Consider the following 20,965-nt stretch of genomic DNA (forward strand, 5'->3'; position numbering starts at 1 on the left):
GGCTAGTAGGTATAAGGAAGGCTGGATGACTAGAGAAATAGAGGCTTAGGTCAAAAATAAGGGAAGCATATGTCAAATATACACAGCAGAGCTCAAGTGAATCCTTACAACAGTATAAAGGCAGGAGGAGTATATTTAGTATCATAGGGTCACACAGATGCACAGCATGGAAACAGATCTTTCTGTCCAACTCGTCCATGCCTATTAGATATCTGAACCTAATCTAGTCCCATTTGCCAGCACTTGGCCCATATCCCTCCAAACGCTTCCTATTCATATACTCATCCAGATCTTTTTTAAATGTTGTAATTGTACCAACCTCGAGAGGGAAATCAGGAGGGCAGACGGGATACATGAGATAGCTTTGGCAAATAGGGTTAAGGAGAATCCAAAGGGATCTTATAAATACATTAAGGACAAAAGAGTAACTATGGAGAGAATAGGACCCTTCAAAGATCAGCAAGGCGGCTTTTGTGTGGAACAGCAGGAGATGGGGGAAGATCCTATTTTGCAACATTGTTTACTGTGGAGAGAACATGGAAAATATAGAATGTGGGGAAATAGATGGTGTCATCTTGAAAAATGTCCACAGTATGTGGTGCTGGATATTTTAAAACAGCTAAAGGTGGATAAATCCTCAGGACTTGATCAGTTGTACCCTAGAGCTCTGTGGGAAGTTAGGGAAATGATTGCTGGGACCTTTGCTGAGATATTCGGATCATCAATAGTCATAGGTGCCAGAAGACTGGAGGTTGGCTAACAGGGTGCTAGTATTTAAGAAAGGTGGTAAGGAAAAGCTATAGACCGGTGAGCCTGACATCAGTAGTGGGTAATTTGTTGGAGGGAATCCTGAGGGACTGGATTTACAATTATTTGGAAAGGCAAGGACTGATTTGAGATAATCAACATGGCTTTGTGCATGGGAAATCATGTCTCACGAATTTGATTGAGTATTTTGAATAAGTAACGAAGAAGATTGATGACGTGATCTGTTTGGATTTCAGTAAGGCGTTCGATAAAGTTCCTCATGGTAGACTAATTAGCAAGGTCAGACTTCGTGGAATACAGGGAGAACTAGCCATTTGGATACAGAACTGGCTTGAAGGTAGAAGAAAAGGTTGGCAATGGAAAGTTGCTTTTCAGACTAGAGGCCTGTGACCAGTGGTGTGCCACAAATATTGGTGCTGGGTCCATTGCTTTTCGTCACTGAAATAAATGATTTGGATGTGAACATAAGAGGTATAATTAGTAAGTTTGCAGATGATATCAAAATTGGAGATGTAGTGGACAGCGAAGAAGGTTATCTCAGAGTACAATGGGATCTTGATGGGCCAGTGGGCTGAGGAGTGGCAGATGAAGTTTAATTTCGATAAATGTGTGGTGCTGCATTTTGGAAAAGCAAATCAGGGCGGTACATATACACTTAATGGTAAGGTCCTTGGGAGTGTTGCTGAATAAAGAGATCGTGGAGTACAGGTTCAAAGGTCCTTGAAGTGGAGCCGCACGTAGGTAGGATAGTGAATAAGATGTTTGGTATGCTTTTCTTTATTGGTCAGAGCATCGAGTATAGGAATTGGGAGGCCATGTTGAAGCTCTATAGGACATTGGTTCGGCCACTTTTGAAATATTGTATACAATTTTGGTCTGTCTCCTATCAGAAGGATGTTTTGAAATCTAAAAGGGTTCTGAAAAGGTTTACAAGGATGCTGCCAGGGCTGGAAAGTTTGATCTATAGGGAGAGGATGAATAGGCTAGGGCTGTTTTCTCTGGAGCATCGAAGCTGAGGGGTGACCTTATACAGGTTTATAAAATCATGAGGTGCATGGATAGGATAAATAGACAAGGTCTTCTCCCTGGGATGGGGGAGTCCAGACATAGGTTTAGGGGGAGGGTGGAAAAATTTAGAAGGGACCCATGGGGCATGGGGTTGTACATGTCTGGAATCAGCTGCCAGAGGAAGTGGTGGAGGCTGGCACAATTACAACATTTAAAAGGCATCTGGATGAGTATTTGAATAGGAAGAATTTAGAAGGATATGGATCAAGTGCTGGCAAATGGGACTAGATTAGATTTCCTACAGTATGGAAACAGGCCCTTTGGCCCAACAAGTCCACACCAACCCTCTGAAGAGTAACCCACCCAGACCCCTGACTAATGCACCTAACACTATGGGCAATTTAACATGGCCAATTTGCCTGACCTGCACATCTTTGGATTGCGGGAGGAAACCAGAGCACCCATAGGGAACACAGACGCAGGGGGAATGTGCAAACTCCATATAGACAGTCACCCGAGGCGGGAATCAAACCCTGGTCTCTGGCACTGTGAGGCAGCAGTGCTAACCACTGAGCCATTGTGCCAACCTAAATTAGCTTAGGATATCTGGTTGACATGGACAAGTTGGACTGAAGGGCCTGTTTCTTTGCTATACATCTCTATGATTCTAAATCTCCCCTCAGTTCCAAAGTAAATAAATCCCATCTATCCAACCCCATTCTCATTGTTAAAGTTTTCCATTCTTGGACAGCCTCATAATTCTCCTCGGTATCCTTTCAATCAGATCCTCACTAACATGGAGAAAATAACTGTTTACAGTTCTCTAGCTTTGACCTAAGTAGTGTTTTACACTGTTCCTACACAATCCTGGGCTCTTCTATGCTCTGTCTCAATTGATAAATTAAGTTTCTTAATTATATAGCTGTCTGTCCTGCTAACCTCAGGGATCTGTGGACTTGCACAAAAAGGTCATTGTATTGCTGTATACATTTCTGTGTTTGACCATTTATTCTGCATTACTTCACATTGTTTGCCTTCCCCAAATGCATTAGCTCATATTTTTACAGATTGAATTCCCCTTGTCATATTTTTGCCCACCTGAATAGTGCACTGATCTCTTCTTGCAGTGTCCAGTTTTCTTCCTTACCATCGACCACATTTAAAATGTTTGTATAATCTCCAAAGTTCTTGATCATGATCACTACATTTGAGTCTAAATCGCTGATATATAACCTCATGTTTCGCTCCATTCGCCATACCCAATTCAGTTTCTTATTAGGTATATCTATCACTGCCAGCTCATTCTCACAACCATATGGTTCATTTTACCCTCAATATGGCAGCATTGCTGGAAACTGAGCACACGTCTCTAAATTTGCATACGTAGCTAAATGATCAAGTGTGGCTAGCAAAACAACCAAATGACAAACTTTCCACCTTTTTGCAGGCCAGAGTGGTCAAAATAACAGCTAAGATGCAGGAGGCAAGCATGACTGCATCGATTGAATCGCATTCCAGACACACTGCAGGGAACAAATGCAGCAAACATCCACTCAGAATTGGGAAAGTAATACACTGGAAATCATCAATGCTGATGATATATTCCTGCCCAATGCACCTTCTCAAATCCCACTTGATCCTCATCCCACAATCTGTTATGATATTTAGCCTATGGATGGTATAATTATGTATCTCTTGTTTTCCTTATCCAACCCTTACTTTCTGCATTTAAGGGCAAAACTGAACGTGGCCTGTGAAAGTAGGCTGCAAGGTGGAAGTTTGGAGTACAGATTCAATGTTCACATTCACTCTACCTGCGATGGAAATCCTCCGAGATGGTGTTGCTCTCATGAAAAACAAATTGCGCTTATCATGCAGGTAATTAACTCTCATTTAAATGTGACTGAATGAAATTCAATGCAAAGTTCTGAATTCATTGAGCAGCACACTGGGATCATTGGCGGTTTACTCCCTGACTACATGAAATAGGCAACGCCTATAGAAGGTCTCAGATTCCCCTTCGGAAATCTGCTACAACAAAGTTGTCTTTTATATGATTTGGATTGTGAGCACAAAGGAGCCTACTGCCACAGTAAGGTGGGAATGGGTCATCTAGTTGAGAGGCATGAGCTAGTGGATTAGCTGAGGAGCAGATTCTGGTCGTTGCCTCTCAGTCAAACAAGCAAACATGCAGTGCTACAAGATCGAGGAAGATTAACAAGACCAATGGTGCTTTGGAGTACTTCTTCTAAGGCAATGCACAATTAATGAGGATATCAGTAGGTATGCAGTGGATCTACCCATTTTGCCTGAAACATGAGAACAAGAGGAGGAGTGGCACAGATGGAGTGAAAGCAAGTGCCAGTGCTACAAGACGACCAATCCCAGGCTAGGTGAGCCAGACAAAGATGCTAAGTAGACTGGCATTAGGAAGTTATGCCAAGGCAGGACAACTGTGGCTTAGTATATTCACATGAGCTATCTTCAGGTGTCAGTGCACCAGTTTCAATGAAGACTGGATGTGCACAATTTAAAGGTCAATCTATGGATCCTGGAGCTTTGTGAAAATCCAACACCTAGGCCCTGAAGTGGACAACTGCTTTAAATTTCTACATATCTGGCTCCTCTCAGGGATCCACTGGGACATGTGTAGGCTCTCTTAGCAGTTCATCTATCTTAAGAAAAAGTCACTAATATATATTCAAGAGCGTTGGAGAATTTGTTGCAACCACACAGATACTGATAGTCAAGGTGACAGATACAAGTTTAAGGCCATTGCAGGATTTCCCTACTGCAAAATAGATTTCAAGTATATGCCTATTAAGGCTCCCAGAAGTATTCATCACAAGGAATGGGTTCCACTCAATCAGTTCCCAACCAGTCTGCTGCAACCAAAAGCATATCCTACAACTAAGTACCTAGCAGAAAGTCATAATGCATACATACACCCCACCATCCAGGGGCTGTAGTTATTCCAGCAGTGTAATCAACTTCTGGGATTGATTTTTGAACTTAATGGTTGTTAATGTTTGGTTAATCACATTAACAAACTTAACAATGTCTTTATTTCAGGTTAACACCTTAAGAGCGTAAGAATGAGGAGTAGGCGATTGAGCCCCTCAAGCCTGTTCTGCTATTTAATACTATCATTGCTGATCTCATTCCAGCCTCAACTCTTCTTTCCTGCTCACTTCCCATAGCACTTTAACAAATTTCTAATATATTTTTAGAACACTGTCTATCTCCTCTTTAAATTTACCCAATGTTCCAGCATTCACCACATTTGTTCTAAATTACAATATCATGGTTTGGGATCAGACATGGTAGGTGTCACCATGTTCCACAATTACAGTATCACCAGCATCACCAGCCACATCTTTGAGGTGGTAACCCTTGTCAATCTGGATTCGAGCCAGTTCATGAGATAGAAAACCAAGACATCTTTGTTTATAGATAAAGCTTATTGTCTATTCAGTCCTACAGCTCCTTCCTGCCCGAGGTTACACAGATGCACTGATACATATATATGCATGTTTTTAATCTACCTGTACAGACATGTTACGACACACTAGGAGAAAGTGATGACTGCAGATGCTGGAGATCAGAGTCCAGAATGTGATGTTGGAAAAGCACAGCAGGTCAGGTGAGGACTAGGCGAATTGATGTTTCGGGCATCAGCTCTTCATCAGGAATGACACACCTCTGGAGACAGTGGGTTGGAACTTAGGACTCCTGACCAAGAGGTAGGGATACTACTGCTGCACCACAAGACCATTTTGCACTGCATATATGCAGATTATTTAATAACCTATTCAGAGATATTGCTATATATCTCTACAGCAGGTGGGACTTGAATTTGGGCCTCCTGTTGCAGAGGTAGGGACACTACCACTACACCACAAGACACTTCTGCACCCTAGTGTTATTTTTAATATTTTCTAATCAACCTACACAACCAGTCCTCTATATATTAGCTTTGACAATTAATAGCCATGCCTATTTCTTCTTAATGAAAATGTTGAGAACGAGAGCTCACTGCTTTAGGATAAGGAATAGCTGATTTATAACAGAGATCAGAAAAAATTACTTCTCTCAGACAGTCATGAATCTGTGGTGGATGCTAGGACAGTGAAAAAATTTAAGATGGTGATAGATAGAATTTTAATTAGTAATAAGTAAAAGATTATGGGAAATGGTCAGGAAATGGAGTTGAGGCTGAGATCAGCCAAGATCATATTAAATAGTGGAGCATTCTCAAGAGGCTGAATTGCCTATTTTTGCTTTTAGTTCTTATGTTCTTGTATTATGTCCTAAGCTATTTGCCTGCTAAAGATGAGATTCCAAAGTCTAGATCAATCCATTGGATAACTGTAGTGTGCCTCAGCAATGGATTCCCTGCTTATTCTCTGCAATGTTCTGCACAACTTCATATGGCAGAAGTGGGATGCTTTACATCGTGACCACTTAGATAAGCCTCATTCCTCATCTGACAAGGAGGATGTGGAGTAGGGAGAAAAGCATGATGATGAGGCTTCTATATTGGAAACAAAAACAATAGATGCACAAGGGAATTCAGGAAACCTGAATTCATGCTTGCTTCTTCAACTGATGCCCTTGGAAAGTCTACCTAATAAAAACTGAATGACATCTGCTCCCACTTACTACTCATCTTCACCGAGCACTTAACGTTTGTGCACACACTGTTATATTTGAGGACATCAGGAGATTTTGCTTCTTCCCACATTGCCATACAGCTGAGGATGCATAGCTAAACCTTCCATTTGACCAAGATGATTTACTCCATTATCAACTAACATCTCAAAACAATGGTAATTTATTGAAATAACATCATCAATCCTTAACACAAGAATCCTGAAAATTCTTAATTCTTATGATTCCCAGCCCATCTTAACTGAGTATCTGAGGCTTTTCAACCCCCTTTCACCTTTCTAGTTTCACAAGGAAACCATGGCCAAATTGATGGTAAGCAGGTCAGTGCATTGCACCAGCATCCTTTAATTGATCTGCTCGATTTGGCTTTCCAACAGAGATGCCAGTCATCCAGATGCATCACTGAATCTTCAGGAAAGTTGTGCTGGCACACTCCAATGTTAGGGTCAGTCTGGTCAATCTCTCCCCAAATAGCAAGCAATGCTGTATTGTTAATTGTAATAACTATGAATAAGCAGTAAGTAGGATTCACCCTGGCAGAATAGAGGAGGTAATTGAGTCTTCTGTGACAGTACACTATGGGCAGTGTTGAATGCCTCAGCAGCTTACCTCTGGTGCTATCTCCATCCAAGATTCCTTGCTTGGGGTTAATTTTTTTTTTTGCTATTCCCAGGGAACTGCATTTCTTCCTTTCTTATGTAGCCTTGAGGAGAATCTGGAGGGAGGCATCACTAAACTGGGCAGCATTCCAAGATCTTCCCTCTACCTTGCTAGCAAAAGCTTCCTGGTCACCTCCTGGGATCATCAGGTCAGTTTGAGAAGTTCAAGAGTTTCTGAAGAAGACAGATGGGTCCAGGAGTTTCCAGTGTAGCCAGCCAGGTTCAGGGTTTCCAATTTGACCAGAAGGGTTGCATCTTCTGCACTGCCACGGGAGACTTTACCACTGTTGCTCAGGTGAATCACACACATTGAAGTGTGCATACGGATCTGGTAGTCCTTAAAAGATGCTGTCAGCACTTACCTTTCTGTTAGGTACCACCACACTCAGTACTTTACTGCTCCACCCTGCGATGGGGTTGGATGGGACCTGCACTGCCATAATGTTAACCAGTTTGCCACAGTGTGACTGCAGTCGCCAGGCACATCCCTTACATTTTTTCATTTGGCAACAACACCCACTCTGGGTCCCATGCTGTAGAAATTAAATTCAACCCATACTTTAAGAAACTTAAGAATTGCCTCCTGCCCAAGTATGGAGCTGAAGCCACTTTTATGTAGGCCATGGCACCATGTATAATAGTGAAAACTTTAACTCATTTGCACATTCCTGCTTCTTTCTGTTTAGAAGGCAATGAGATCCCTTTCTAAGTGTACAGAGCATCTGCCACCTCCTGCATGCAGTAATGGTTAGCAAACTGAAAGTTGTTTGCTTTGTTCCCTGTTCCACCTCAAAAAATGCATTCAAGAAAAAGATTCAGTGTTATGTTCTCCTTCATAGCCATCTGGCAGCATCCAACTTTGAGGGTGTATGTTTGGTTCCCAGAGGTGGCAGAGTTCTTTGACCATTTCATTGATGTATCCTAGCTACTCCTGGCAGATGATTTGAATGTGAATATAGGAGGAATGGTTAGTAAATTTGCAGATTACACCAAAATTGGTAATGCAGTGAACAGTAAAGAAGGTTATCTCAAAGTTCAATGAGACCTTGATCAGACAGGCTGCTGGGCCAAGGAGTGGCAGATGGAGTTTAATTTAGGGCAGGACATATATACATAATGGTAGGATCCCAGGGAGTGTTGCTGAACAAAGAGACCTTGGGGTGCAGGTTCACAGTTCCTTGAAAGTAGAGTTGCAGGTCGACAGGATAGTGAAGAAAGTGTTTGATACTCTTGCCTTTATTGGTCTGTGGAGTATAGGAGTTGGGATGTCTTGTCACATTGGTTAGGCCACTTTTAGAATCGTGTTCAATTCTGGCCTCCATGATATAGGAAAGATGTTGTGAAACTTGATTTGACCCAGAGTCATAGAATCACAGAGATGTACAGCACTTGAAGAGGTTCAGAAAAGATTTAAAAGAATGTTGCCAGGAATGGACGGTTTGAGCTATAGGGAGAGGCTGAATAGGCAGAGGATATTTTCCCTGCAGGATCGGAAGCTGAGGGGTGAACTTATCCAAGTTTATAAAATCATGAAGAGCATGGATAGGCTGAATAGGCAAGATCTTTATGGGAAGGTAGAGGAGTCCAAAACTAGAGGGCATTAGTTTAAAGTAACAGGAGAAAGATATAAAAGAGAGAGGGAGGTGCATGTATGGAGGTGGTGGAGAAGGTGGTGGAGGCAGGTACAATTACAACATTTAAAAGGCATCTAGATGGATACATGAAAAGGAAGAGTTTAGAGGGATATGGGCCAAATGCTGGCAAATGGGACTAGATTAATTTAGGATATCTGGTTGGTGTGGACAAGTTAGACCAAAGGGTCTGTTTCCATGCTGTAAAACTCTATGACTATGATAGCAGGGCTCCCTCAAAATAATAAGTAGATGAGGCCTCCTACTAAGAACCTTTCCTTCTCTTTATCCTCTTTGCTAACTCTGTACTATCCCCCTTTGGTACTTCAGCACATAGAGCACTGAAACTACAACTTTCATAATTGGGATAAAGTGGTGCGCTCAGAGCTCCTGCAGTACCAACCAATGTTGTGTCAACATCCAGCACCACATTTCCTGCAATTTCACCAAACATTATGAACTGTAACACCCAGCACTTTCATAAACTCAGTAAGAATCAGCAAGAAGTAAGAAGCAACTATCCTGGAAGCGAAGTGATGTCTCTTTAAAGAGCACTGATGTTTTTAGATTAAATCCCCTACAGTGTGGAAACAGGCCCTTCAGCCCAACAAGTCCACACCGACCCTCCGAAGAGCAACCCACCCAGACCCATTCCCCTACATTCACCCCTGACTAATGCACCTAACACTATAGGCAATTTAGCATGGTCAATTCACCTAACTTGCACATCTTTGGACTGCAGGAGGAAGCCAGAGCACCTGGAGGAAACCCACATAGACACAGGGAAAATGTGCAAACTCTACACAGACAGTCGCCCAGGGAATTGAACCTAGGTCCCTGGTGCTGTGAGGCAGCAGTGCTAACCACTGAGCCACTATGCCACCCGTTGTGGGAGGTGATTGTAACCCTCTGCTGAATGCATATCTAGCTATGTATACTTAAGGTAGGGAGTTAACTCGAGCAGTGAGATCAAAATAGCAGGTCATAATCTGACCATTTGGAATATTGTGAGCAGTTTTGGGCCTTGTATCTACAGAAGCATGTGCTGACATTGGAGAGAGTCTAGAGGAGGTTTAGAAGAATGATCCTGGGGATGAAGGGCTTGTCATTTGAGGACACTGGCTTTATATGTGATGGAGTTTAGAAGGATGGGGGTATAGGTCTGATTGAAATGTACAGAATATTGAGAGATCGAGATGGACTGGACATGGAGAAGATCGTTCCACTAATAGGGTAGACTAGGACCTGAGGGCAGTGCCTCAGAATGAAGGGACGACCTTTTAGAATTGAGATGAGGAGGAACTGCTTCACCCAGAGGGTAGTTATCTGTAGATATCAGATAGCTGTGGAGGCCAAGTCATTAAGTGTATTTCCAACAGAGATAGATAGGTTTTTTTATTGGTAAGGAGTTACGGGAAGAAGATAGAAGAATGGGGAATCGAACGACAGCACAGAAGACTTGATGGGCCAAATGGCTTAATTCAGCTCCGATGTCTTTTGTTCGATGGTATGTGGCTCAATGGCCACTATGCATACTTTTTTTTTGCATGGATATAACATCCACACTAAATCTCTTAGTAAGATTGTCCTCAGCATGGGCCACATCTGAAGTGGGCAGGAGTGATATGAATGCCTTTTTTTTTAACCAGATAAGCACATATAGTGCTAAAGCTATCTGCATCATACAGATCAATTTTTCAGCCTACAACTCCAAAAAGCCTCAGCTAGTTAAGATCGTGAATAACTCTCAACTTCAAGTAAGAAGTGTGATAGTACTAAAAGTACACTGGCTAATTCAACAGAATCACACCAGCCTACTATGCTCTGCAGTTCTATTAGCAACAGTATAACTAAACAATCATTGCTGCTTCAAATGAACAATTTAAAGCCCATAAATACACATTCTCATGCTTTCTGTGCTGAAAATATGCCAGCCTACACCCTCTTTCTTCTTCCAACAGTCTTACGGCGTTGAAATGAAAACACATCCATTGTCTTCCACTCCAACACATTCTAAGCCATTAGAAATGTTGGTTCATCTCTTCAATCTCTCTCTCTCTCTCTTCTTCAACTGCTGATCCTCAGCAGCATCCTTAAACATTAACCCTCTTTCTTGCCTTCCTCAAAGAAATGCTTAAATTTCACAACTTAAAGAATATTTATAAACAATGACTTAAAAGTGGCAGCACTGTAAAGAGATAAACAGAAATATAACTCATCCCTTAATCCAGAGTATTCTATGAGAATTTTTTCTCGACAAAAAGACATTTTTCAAAAGCAGGAGACCTGATTCTGTGCTCCCACTTTCCTGGGGAGCCATGTACTGAATAAAGACTTTAAACACAGAAGCAGATCTGGTGTGTTTTAGCTTAGACACTATCTTGACAGGTACCTTCTCCTGTATATGGATGGGTTCATAAGTGTAAGCATGTATGTTTATAGATCTGCTTGTGTAGATATGTGTACACAACTGTATGCACATATGGGTATGCATGTGTGTGTATGTATATACATGCATTGGTGTGTGTTCTCATGGAGGTGTGTAAGTTTGCATGTATAGTGGTGTGTGCACAATTATGTGAATGCATGAATGTGCGTGTGGGTATATCTGAGGGGGAGTGCAGAGTGTGATATGTATTCAAGAGAAGGTAGCAAATGTTATTTGCAGATAAATAACTGCTGATGCTCTCAGTGACGGTTCATTCACGAAAAATGGTAATTTGAGCAATGTTCTGAAGAGTGAAAGATCCATGTAAAATCTAATTCCAGCCAGAAGTTTGTACATTCAACAGAAGAGTGCAGAAAAATAAATCTATACTATCAATGTTTAGAGGCTATCCATGATATGCTACTTAATAGTTTCATTGTAAAACACCTGACAATATTACTCTTCCATTGTCTGTATTTCTAATTTTCAGCTTCTCTAAAATATTTTTTGACAACTACTGGAAGACTAACAAAAGTGCAGCAAAGGGCTGAAAGTGCTAAGCATCAAATGAGGTTTCTTCTAGAAACTGTAATAATCTATTTAATGGGAAAATTAAGGTCCACAAAAGGCAAATCTGTTCTCGCCAATATTTTCTATTTTGAAAGTCCAGATCAGATGCAATTTGATTTATGCTTCCTAAAGCAAAGTACCTTTATTAAAAAATGCATTCACAAGCATAGAAATAGAAACACACATGTACAGACACACAGAGTACAGACTTATGCACTTAGGAACATGCAGCCAGAAAGAGGCACATACACACAGAAATGCACTTACCTAAATACAGCCTTACACAAATGAAAAAAATACACGCCAACACATGCACGCAAATAGACACACTTGAAATGCACATAGTACATATACCAACATGTAATTACCACCACATAGAAATAGAAAGATGTACAGACATGCATACACCCACACAGTTATTGCCAAACTGTACAAATATACAACTGAAACATACACACACAATAGACACATGGAAATAGATACAAGCAGTGACATGTATAGACACAGATACAGACACACTCAGAAATAAAACATATACAACAGAAATACACATCCACACCAAGTACAGACCCCATCCACAAACAGAACTAAACAAACATGTAAAACAAAATGGTCTAAGGTGTATACACACATACCCACATAAATTCAGGCAAACAGAAATAGTCACATATAGACATAAATATAGATACAGGCACACACACACACAAACAGAGGCTGACATTTACATAAATACAGACAGACGCAAACACATAGAGATAGATAAACTAGAGATAGAAATGCAAACAATACAAATACACACACATACACACACACAGAAATAAGCACACACAGACATATCTGCTCAGAGACAAAGACGGAGGGAGATAGAAACATACACACAGAAATAAGTAAGCATACAAAAAGCAATGCACGAACACACACCACACAGAAATAGGAACATACATAGATGCAGACTACACAGAAAAATTACATACTCATACACTCAGAAACTTTCAGCGACAATGCAGATATAAATACAGGCAGATAGGCACTGGCATGCATACACAGAGTTAGAGATAAGCAGTCACACTGAAATAGGCACACATGCATTCAGATGCAGTCACACACATATATAGGTATATTAGGTTCGTAATAGAGGTACACACAATACAGACACACACAAACAAAAAAATAGATCCCAAACAGAAACTGACCCACAGTCACAAATATTTAAACACATCTAGAAACACAGAAATTAATATACAATTTCAAAGTCGCATATAAACTCAAAAAAGTACATAGATTTGCACATGACTTGTATGCATTTGAGCACACACACACAATTGCAATGCTCGCATAGCCACATGCAAACATACACAGTTGTGGGTGCAAGAACACACAAGCCCATGTGAATGCACACAGACACTCATACCTTTACACAACTTAAGGCAACTTAAATGAAATCACTCATGAGCAAAATCTTCTATAGACCTACAGTGCTAACCTCTATCCTCTCACATTTCCTACTTTTGGTTTAGTATTAGCCCCTTGGTAAAGTGAAGAGCTGTCACCTGCCAGGAACTGTTCATTCTGCACGGCAATGCACAACATAGCACAGCATGCTTGCACTGTGTATTCCCAGGAGCAGCCCAGTAATTCAGTTTTTCTGTTGTACTTTGAATTGCGTTGCCAGGCAATAACTTGGCTAATTCCTCGCAGCAACAACTTGACCAGACTACTAATCAGTGTAATTCTATCCTATCAGCTTCTTCCATGTGAGGTCGTGTGAGAGCTCCCACTCAAAGAAAATTGTTCATTCCTTTTGACTTTCTCTCACTCCCCAACACTCCATCCCCCCACCCCACTTTTCACAATTGGTCACCTTAAACATGTAATAAAAAAGGTCCATTCAATTCAGCCACAGCTGCTGCACATTCTCTACTGTTAATGAATACTCACCAATTTCATTTCCTTCTATAATCTGTGTATGCTGTCCATTGTCATAGATTCTACCATTTATTTAATCTGCATCAATTATCGACATCTTCCCCTACCCTATGCTGGCCAAGACAGAAATCATTTAATCTTAAACAAAAACAGAAGTTGCTGGAAAAATTCAGCAGGTCTGGCAGCATCTGTGAAGAGAAATCAAAGTTAACGTTTCAGATCCAGTTCTGAGGAAGGGTCATCGGACCCGAAACATTAACTTTGGATTTCTCTTCACAGATGCTGCCAGACCTGCTGAGCTTTTCCAGCAACTTCTGTTTTTGTTTCAGATTTCCAAAAATATGTTTGGGGGCAGATGTTCACAGGCAAAGGGACGTTTGGAAAATGGGAAGCCTTCAGAAATGAGATAACAAGAATCCAGAGAAAGTATATTCCTGTTAGGGTGAAAGGAAAGGCTGGTAGGTATGGGATTGCTGGATGACTAAAGAAATTGAGGGTTTGGTTAATAAAAATAAGGTAACATATGTAAGGTATAGACAGGATAGATCGAGTGAATCCTTAGAAGAGTATAAAGGCAGTAGGAGTATACTTAAGAGGGAAATCAGGAGGGCATGAATCACACACCTAAAGAAGCCTTAAAATATATCTAAGAGGCATTTTCACGACCAATCAAAAATTACCTGAACATCATCTCCATGTCAAAGTAACAGTAGTAACATATTTACATTAAAAATATAATGATCGACATTGCAACTGCATTTTACACAAATCCATTGTCATCATAGCACTCAGTTTTCATAATATGTGCTCTTGATGTGTTAGCGTCCATTAAAGTTTCTTTTCCAAACACATAGTAATTTTCAAGTTTTGTGGTTGGAGAATTAAGCTCTACCAAAGTAACTGTAAGTTCTTAGTTTGAAATGTTGCCAAATATATCAATAGACTGTGATCCTAATAAATAACAGTATCATTTAATGTTGGTAATGTCAGCTTAAAAATGGTGTATAGCAAACACAAGAGTCAAAGTCTCCTTCTTAATCATTGAATATTTTTGCTGATATGCAATCAGTTTCTTTGAAAAATAATGGACAGGCCATCCAATCCCCAATTCATTATCTTGTGGTGAAAGAGCCCCAACACTGATGTCACTGACATTAACAGCCAGTTTGAATGTCTCCTCATTATTTTGTGCAGCTGCAGATGTCAGCACAGCTTTAAAATTGTCAAAATCATCTGACCTTCTTGTAGATATACACATTTTTTGTCATTGCTCAGTGGGAGAAAAATCCACTCTGGACACTTGAGGTATCTGTTATTGGCCTCCTTTACCGGGCATATGCAGGGGATCCATAGAACAGAGTGATATTTTGCCTCTGACTCCCAAAGCAATAGTTAGAGTATATTTTATAGTGTCAAGGTACATGGACTTCAGTGTTCACGTGATCCACCAATTACACAAGAGATTACATTTAAATTGGTAGATCACAATTGATATAATACCTGTTTTTGGTTAGAATTCAGCCAATCCTTGTTCTTGGTCACCTGCCCAGTCTGTTGATCAGGGTTCTCTCATGCTCTACATGCCCAGACTTGATTGTGCTATTCTAGACCTTGGTGGTCAGGGTTTCCTCACTTCTTGTGCTTGCCTGAACATGTTTGCACTACATAATCCCTTTCACTGCATTTCTTCAACAAATTTGTCAGAGATGTCTCAACAGTCTTGAAGTTCAGAATAAATCTGATAAAATCTACTCATGCCAATATACCACAAACTTGGGCATTTCGTCTTTAACATTGGAAAATCCAAAACAGCCCTTACCTTCACGTCTCTAGGTGCCATTTGGCCTTGCCCCACCATGTGACCCAAATAAGTCACTTTTGCTTTGGCAAATTCCCTTTTAGCCAAATTAATAAACACATTGGATTTGGTAGCTGATCAAACAGTTCAGTCAAGTTGTGTAATGTTCTTTCCATGTTTAGTTAAAAACAACCCAAGTGTTGATGTGAACCATGTAATTACAAAGTACCTCAATGACTTTAGTTGGTTAATTGTTGTACCACTGGTTGTGCATTTTGTTTCAAATGGCATAATAAACTTCATAAATGTTACAAAAGCTGAATTTCCTTTGCTCTATTAGTCAACGAAACTTGCCATTATCCTTCTGGCAAGTTAATTTTGGTGACAAACTATGTACATCTAATTAATTCAATGCAGTCCTCCAATGCTGGAATAGGATATGAGTCCATTTTAGTTACCATGTTGACTTTGTGATGATCAAGACAGAATCTTTGTAATCCATCTGGATTCACCACCATCATAATTGGTGAGTTCCAGCTAGTATGAATTTATTCAATAAGGACATTGTTCATCATTAAGTTAATTTTCACTTGAGTGATTTTTTTCTGGATTGAGTCCATATAAATGCTATTTTATAGGCAACATTTTCTCTATTTTAACACCATGAACAGACAAAAATCTTTTTCCTGGCCTCTTCCATAAATTGATTTAAATTCTGTATTAGGCTGTGTAAGACATTTTGATAGCTTTCTTGAAGATAAAATATTATGCTAACATTTTAAGCATGCCCAAATGATCCAATCTGATTGCACTGGGATAAATTTATGAATTTTAAATTTGATCCATTCTCCAACTGTTGTGATATTTTTGTTTCACTCCCTAATTCTTTCCTTACTGTAAATATATCTTCTGTTTGTTGTGACTGCCATAATATCTCTTCAGCATATTAATATGATATTTTTTCTCCTGTCTGGAGTATTCACGACATACTTTACATAATTGAGTTTCCTTTGGTTTGTAAAGGTCCAGTGAATATTGTTTTTAATGGTTCCCCAGAGTCAGGCAACAACACAAACATCTTATCTCCAGCAACAAAATCATTTTTATATGCTGTATTTTTATTGTTTGTTAACAATCTTCAAAAGCTTTTCTGCCATCCTTTGGTCAGGTTCCTGATGAAACTCAAAAAAGACTGGAAATTTACTTTCTGAACTTTGAATTATCAATTTTCTTTAATCATTTTAAATGGTCCCTTCCCTTACCTTGTGTCTACACATTAGTTTAAAAGGATTAAATCTTGTAGACTCTTTTGGAACATCTTGGTGGCTAATAGTAACAAGGGATTCCCTTATCCCAATCATTCGGATATTCTTGACTATAAATTGTATTCATAGTCTTCAAGTATTGATGCTGTCTTTCCATGTAAATTGTTTTATTCCCATTCCTGATTTTAGGTAAAGGTCCTACACAATCCATTAAATGGTTCTTTAAAAGCTGGCATTATCATTAAAGCTGCAGGGTTAATTGATGACAAACTAATTATCAAGCTCCAATAAATACAGAAACCAAACTCATATGCCACTAACTCAAAATTCAAATTATGAAATAAATTATATAAATACCTACAAATCACATACTTTACAACTAAATATGCCAAGTACCCGCTTCAGGTCATTTCAGCCCAATTCAAGCATTCTGATAAAGGTCATCAACCTGAAATATTAAATCTGATCCTCTCTCCATAGTGCTACCTGGCTTCATAAGTATTTTCACCATTTTCTATTTATACTGCATATTTTCAACAACTGCAATATTTTACCCCAGTTTATATTGGGTTTGTAAAAAAAACAACTCATGTATTTAGCAATAGTTAACACTAAATCTGAAAAAAGCTCCCCAAACAATCCATTTGTTCTCAAAAACTAACATTTCTCTCAATGTCTGAATATAGATATAAGAATATTCATCCAATAAGTAAATCACAGCACTGACTCAGTAACTAGTGGTGTTCTGTGAGGATCAGTGCTGGGACCTTTATTGTTTGAGATACAAATGAATGATCCAGAGGAAAATGTAGGTGATCTGATTAGTAAGTTTGTGGATGATATCAAAATTGGTAGAATTGCAGATAGTGAGGAGGATGTCAAAGGATACAGTGGGATATAGATAGGTTGCAGATGTGGGCAAAGAAATGGCAGGTGGAATTTAAAAATATATATATTTATTAGCAATTTTTTTAACTTTACAAATATATAAAATTATTGAAAAAAAATTCACAAATATCAGTATAATAAAAAGAAAAAAACACAAATTACAATACAACTACTATCTACTAACTACTAACCTACTCTATAATACAAAGCAAACCCTAACACTGTGCAAAGCAACACCAAAAAAAGAAAGAAAAGCAAAAAAACCAAAAAAAAACACACAAAATACAGAACAGCTATGCTTGGTGCAAGGCTCCCAAACAAAGGAACGGAGGCATTGTATACATACCCGTATTAACTCGGGAGACCCCCTCCAGGGCCCAGGGCTTGACAAATCTAATCATCCTGGTTAAACAAATGCCCTAGTTAAGCTAATTGATAAATCTACATCCAAATAACTCAAGTAGGGCTGCCATGTCTTATAAAAATTGTCTGTTGTGTGGTGCAACATGTTTGTGAAAAAGTCCAAGGGAATGTGCTCCATAATTAATTTCTGCCATCCCAGCAAGCCCAGAGGGTTCTCAGACATTCAATTCATCAGAATATTCTTCCGTGTACAGTGTGCAAGAATATTAAATTGTTTCTTCCCATGCCTGTCTAAAGATGGTAAATTCAGTAGACCTAAGAGGAGAGATATCAGGTCTACTTTGATTTCAGTCCTCTATACCTTCCCTATCTCTCCCCCCACAGCGCTCCAATAAACACGGAGCCTGTGGCATGTCCAGAAGCAATGAGTAAGAGTACCTGCACTTACTTTACATTTGGGCACACTGAAGATACCCCTTTTTTAAACTTCGCCAGATGGTCTGGTGCCAGATTAGCCCTGTGCAGAACTTATAACTGTGTAGCGCATATCCTGTTACAGATTGAGATCTTTCGATTATTCTCCCATATGTTCTCCCATGTTTCAGAAGAGATCTCCACTCCCAGCTCTTGCTCCCAGACCTCACATAACCGGTTAATATCCTGCCAGGCCCTGCCATTCAGCAGGCGATAGAGGGTACTAACCGAAAGGGAACTTAGAATCACCTTCAATTTCTGGCACATCCTTAAGGTTCCCTAAAGGCATAGCCTCCGATTTTACAAAGTTAATCTTATATCCTGAAATAGCCCAAATGAATTGATACATTGCATCAAATGGGTTAGGGAGGTGATCGGGTTCGATAAAAACGGAAGGACATCATCCGCATACAATGTAATCTTGTGTGCCCTCGATCCCACTTCCGGAGCGATTATGTGGACGTTCTGACAAATAGCCTCTGCCAACGACTCTGTCACCAACATAAACAACAACAGTGAGAGGGGACAGCCTTGCCGACTACCCCTACCAATTGTAAAATTCCCAGATTTCACCCCATTGGTAATGACCACGGCCAGAGGGTGGCGAAATAAAACCTCCACCTATCTAGCAAAGACTCCACCCAACCCGGACTGTTCTAAGACATAAAAAAAAACGGCCATTCCATCCAGTCAAATGCTTTCTCTGCATCTAAGGAAATCACCAACCCCTGAATTGATCATTACTGACAAACTTGGACCACATTCAGCAACCTTCTAATATTATTAGAGGACCTACGGCCCCTTATAAAGCCTGTCTGGTCCTTTTCAATAATATGGGGCAGCACCTTTTCCAATCTCAGCACCAGGATCTTGGACAGAATCTTGAAATCTGAATTTAATAGAGAGATGGGCCTGTATGAGGCACAATCCTCAGGAACCTTCCCCTTCTTAAGAATTAAGGAAATATGAGCTTCTCTCAAAGATGGTGGTAGGCATTCATGCATATAGGAGTGATTGTACATCTCCAACATCAGCCCTGACAGAATCCCTATAAACTCCTTATAAAACTCACCCAGAAGACCATCAGGACCAGGCAGTTTCCCACTCTGAAGTTGCCTAACTGCCTCCTATGTTTCCTGAACTGTCAAGGGAGCATTAAGGAGAGGCCTGTTCCAAGGTTACCCCTGGGAGGTCCAGGTTATTAAAAAAGGTCTCCATTTTAGCACTCCTGTCTTCGCAACCTTCAGACCAATACAATTCAGACTAAAAGCTCCGAAAAGCCTCATTAATCTTTTTAGCATCGTATGTAAGGATCCTGGCGATGTCTCTGATTGCCGTAATGGATTGGGGAGCATGCTTTTTCTTAGTCAGGTATGCTAAATACTTTCCTGGCCTATCCACATATTCGAACAGCCTCTGTCTAGCAAAAGCAAGTTCTTTCTTTGAGTTTTGTGTCAGTATTGAATTCAAGGCAGCCCAAAGGGCTGTGATCCGCTGTAGCTTAGTCAGCGAAGGCCGCGCAAAATGTGCTGCCTCCATGGCTTTCAACCGCGTCTCAAGGAGACGCTGCTGTTCCTCCTTCTGTCATTTCCGATTAGCCGAATAGGAAATAGCTAATCCCCTAGCAAAGGCCTTAGCAGTCTCCCATAACATGGACAGACTACGAGCCGTGCCTGAGTTGATAGTCAAGAATTCCTGAAACACCTTCAAAAGGTATTCCATAAATTTGGAATCCTTAAGGAGAAAGGGGTCCAAACACCAGTGCTGCAAACCTAGCCCTTCATGCTTGGCCTTAATCTCCAAATATACTACCGCATGATCAGAGATAGCTATATTCCCAATTTTACAACCCATAATCGAATCCAGAAGGGCCGAAGGAGCCAGAAAGAGGTTAATCCTCGTGTGACATTTATGTGGATTTGAAAAAAAGGTGAAGTCCCTGCTGGTAAGGTGAAGACATCTCCAAATATCCACCAGCCCCAACTCCCCGCATAAGTCACCCACCTGCTTGGCCTGTGAAGAAATAGTTGGGGGCCCACAAGGTATCCTGTCCACTGTTAGATCCAAAAGACAATTAAAATCCCCCCCCCTATAATAATGTGCCGTGTTCTAAGAGCACTTAACTTAGAGAAAGCACAAATCAAAAAATTTGAGGGGATGCGCTGGAGGACAGTAGATGTTTAAAATGCCGTATTCCTCCCTATGTATCAAGGCTTTAAGTATCACAAACCGCCCCTGCTCATCTCTCACCTGCTCCAATAATGTGAACGGAAGATTTTTCTGGATAAGTACCGCCACTCCCCTACTTTTAGTAGTAAAGGATGAAAAGAATACCCAGTCATAACCCCACTGTTGTAATTTCAGGTGTTCCCCATCATCAAGATGGGTTTCCTGCAACAAAGCGATATCAGCCCTTTCTCTCTTATGGCTAGAAAGCACTTTTTTCCTTTTAATAGGCGAATGACTTCCCTTAATGTTCCAGGTGCACCATTTAATAAGACACTTAGCCATATCCC

General features: G+C 40.3%; 1 protein-coding gene across 7 annotated transcripts in view; it reads right to left on the bottom strand.

Annotated features, from left to right (window-relative positions):
• Positions 1–20,965, bottom strand: part of LOC140464494 (ankyrin repeat and fibronectin type-III domain-containing protein 1-like) — a 924,898-nt gene that overhangs the window by 258,087 nt on the left and 645,846 nt on the right. The window contains exon 1 of one of the 7 annotated variants that reach the window (XM_072559622.1): positions 13,286–13,351. The exons of 5 other annotated variants lie outside the window; for them this stretch is intronic. In XM_072559622.1, coding sequence (XP_072415723.1) covers positions 13,286–13,303 — 18 coding nt within the window. In that variant the 5' untranslated portion in view covers positions 13,304–13,351. Of the gene's footprint in view, positions 1–13,218; positions 13,352–20,965 lie in introns of those variants that run through there. One more of the 7 variants, XM_072559626.1, reaches the window with a different exon arrangement.

The sequence above is a fragment of the Chiloscyllium punctatum genome, chromosome 40 (genome assembly GCF_047496795.1).
Source record: "Chiloscyllium punctatum isolate Juve2018m chromosome 40, sChiPun1.3, whole genome shotgun sequence".
NCBI lineage: Eukaryota > Metazoa > Chordata > Chondrichthyes > Orectolobiformes > Hemiscylliidae > Chiloscyllium > Chiloscyllium punctatum.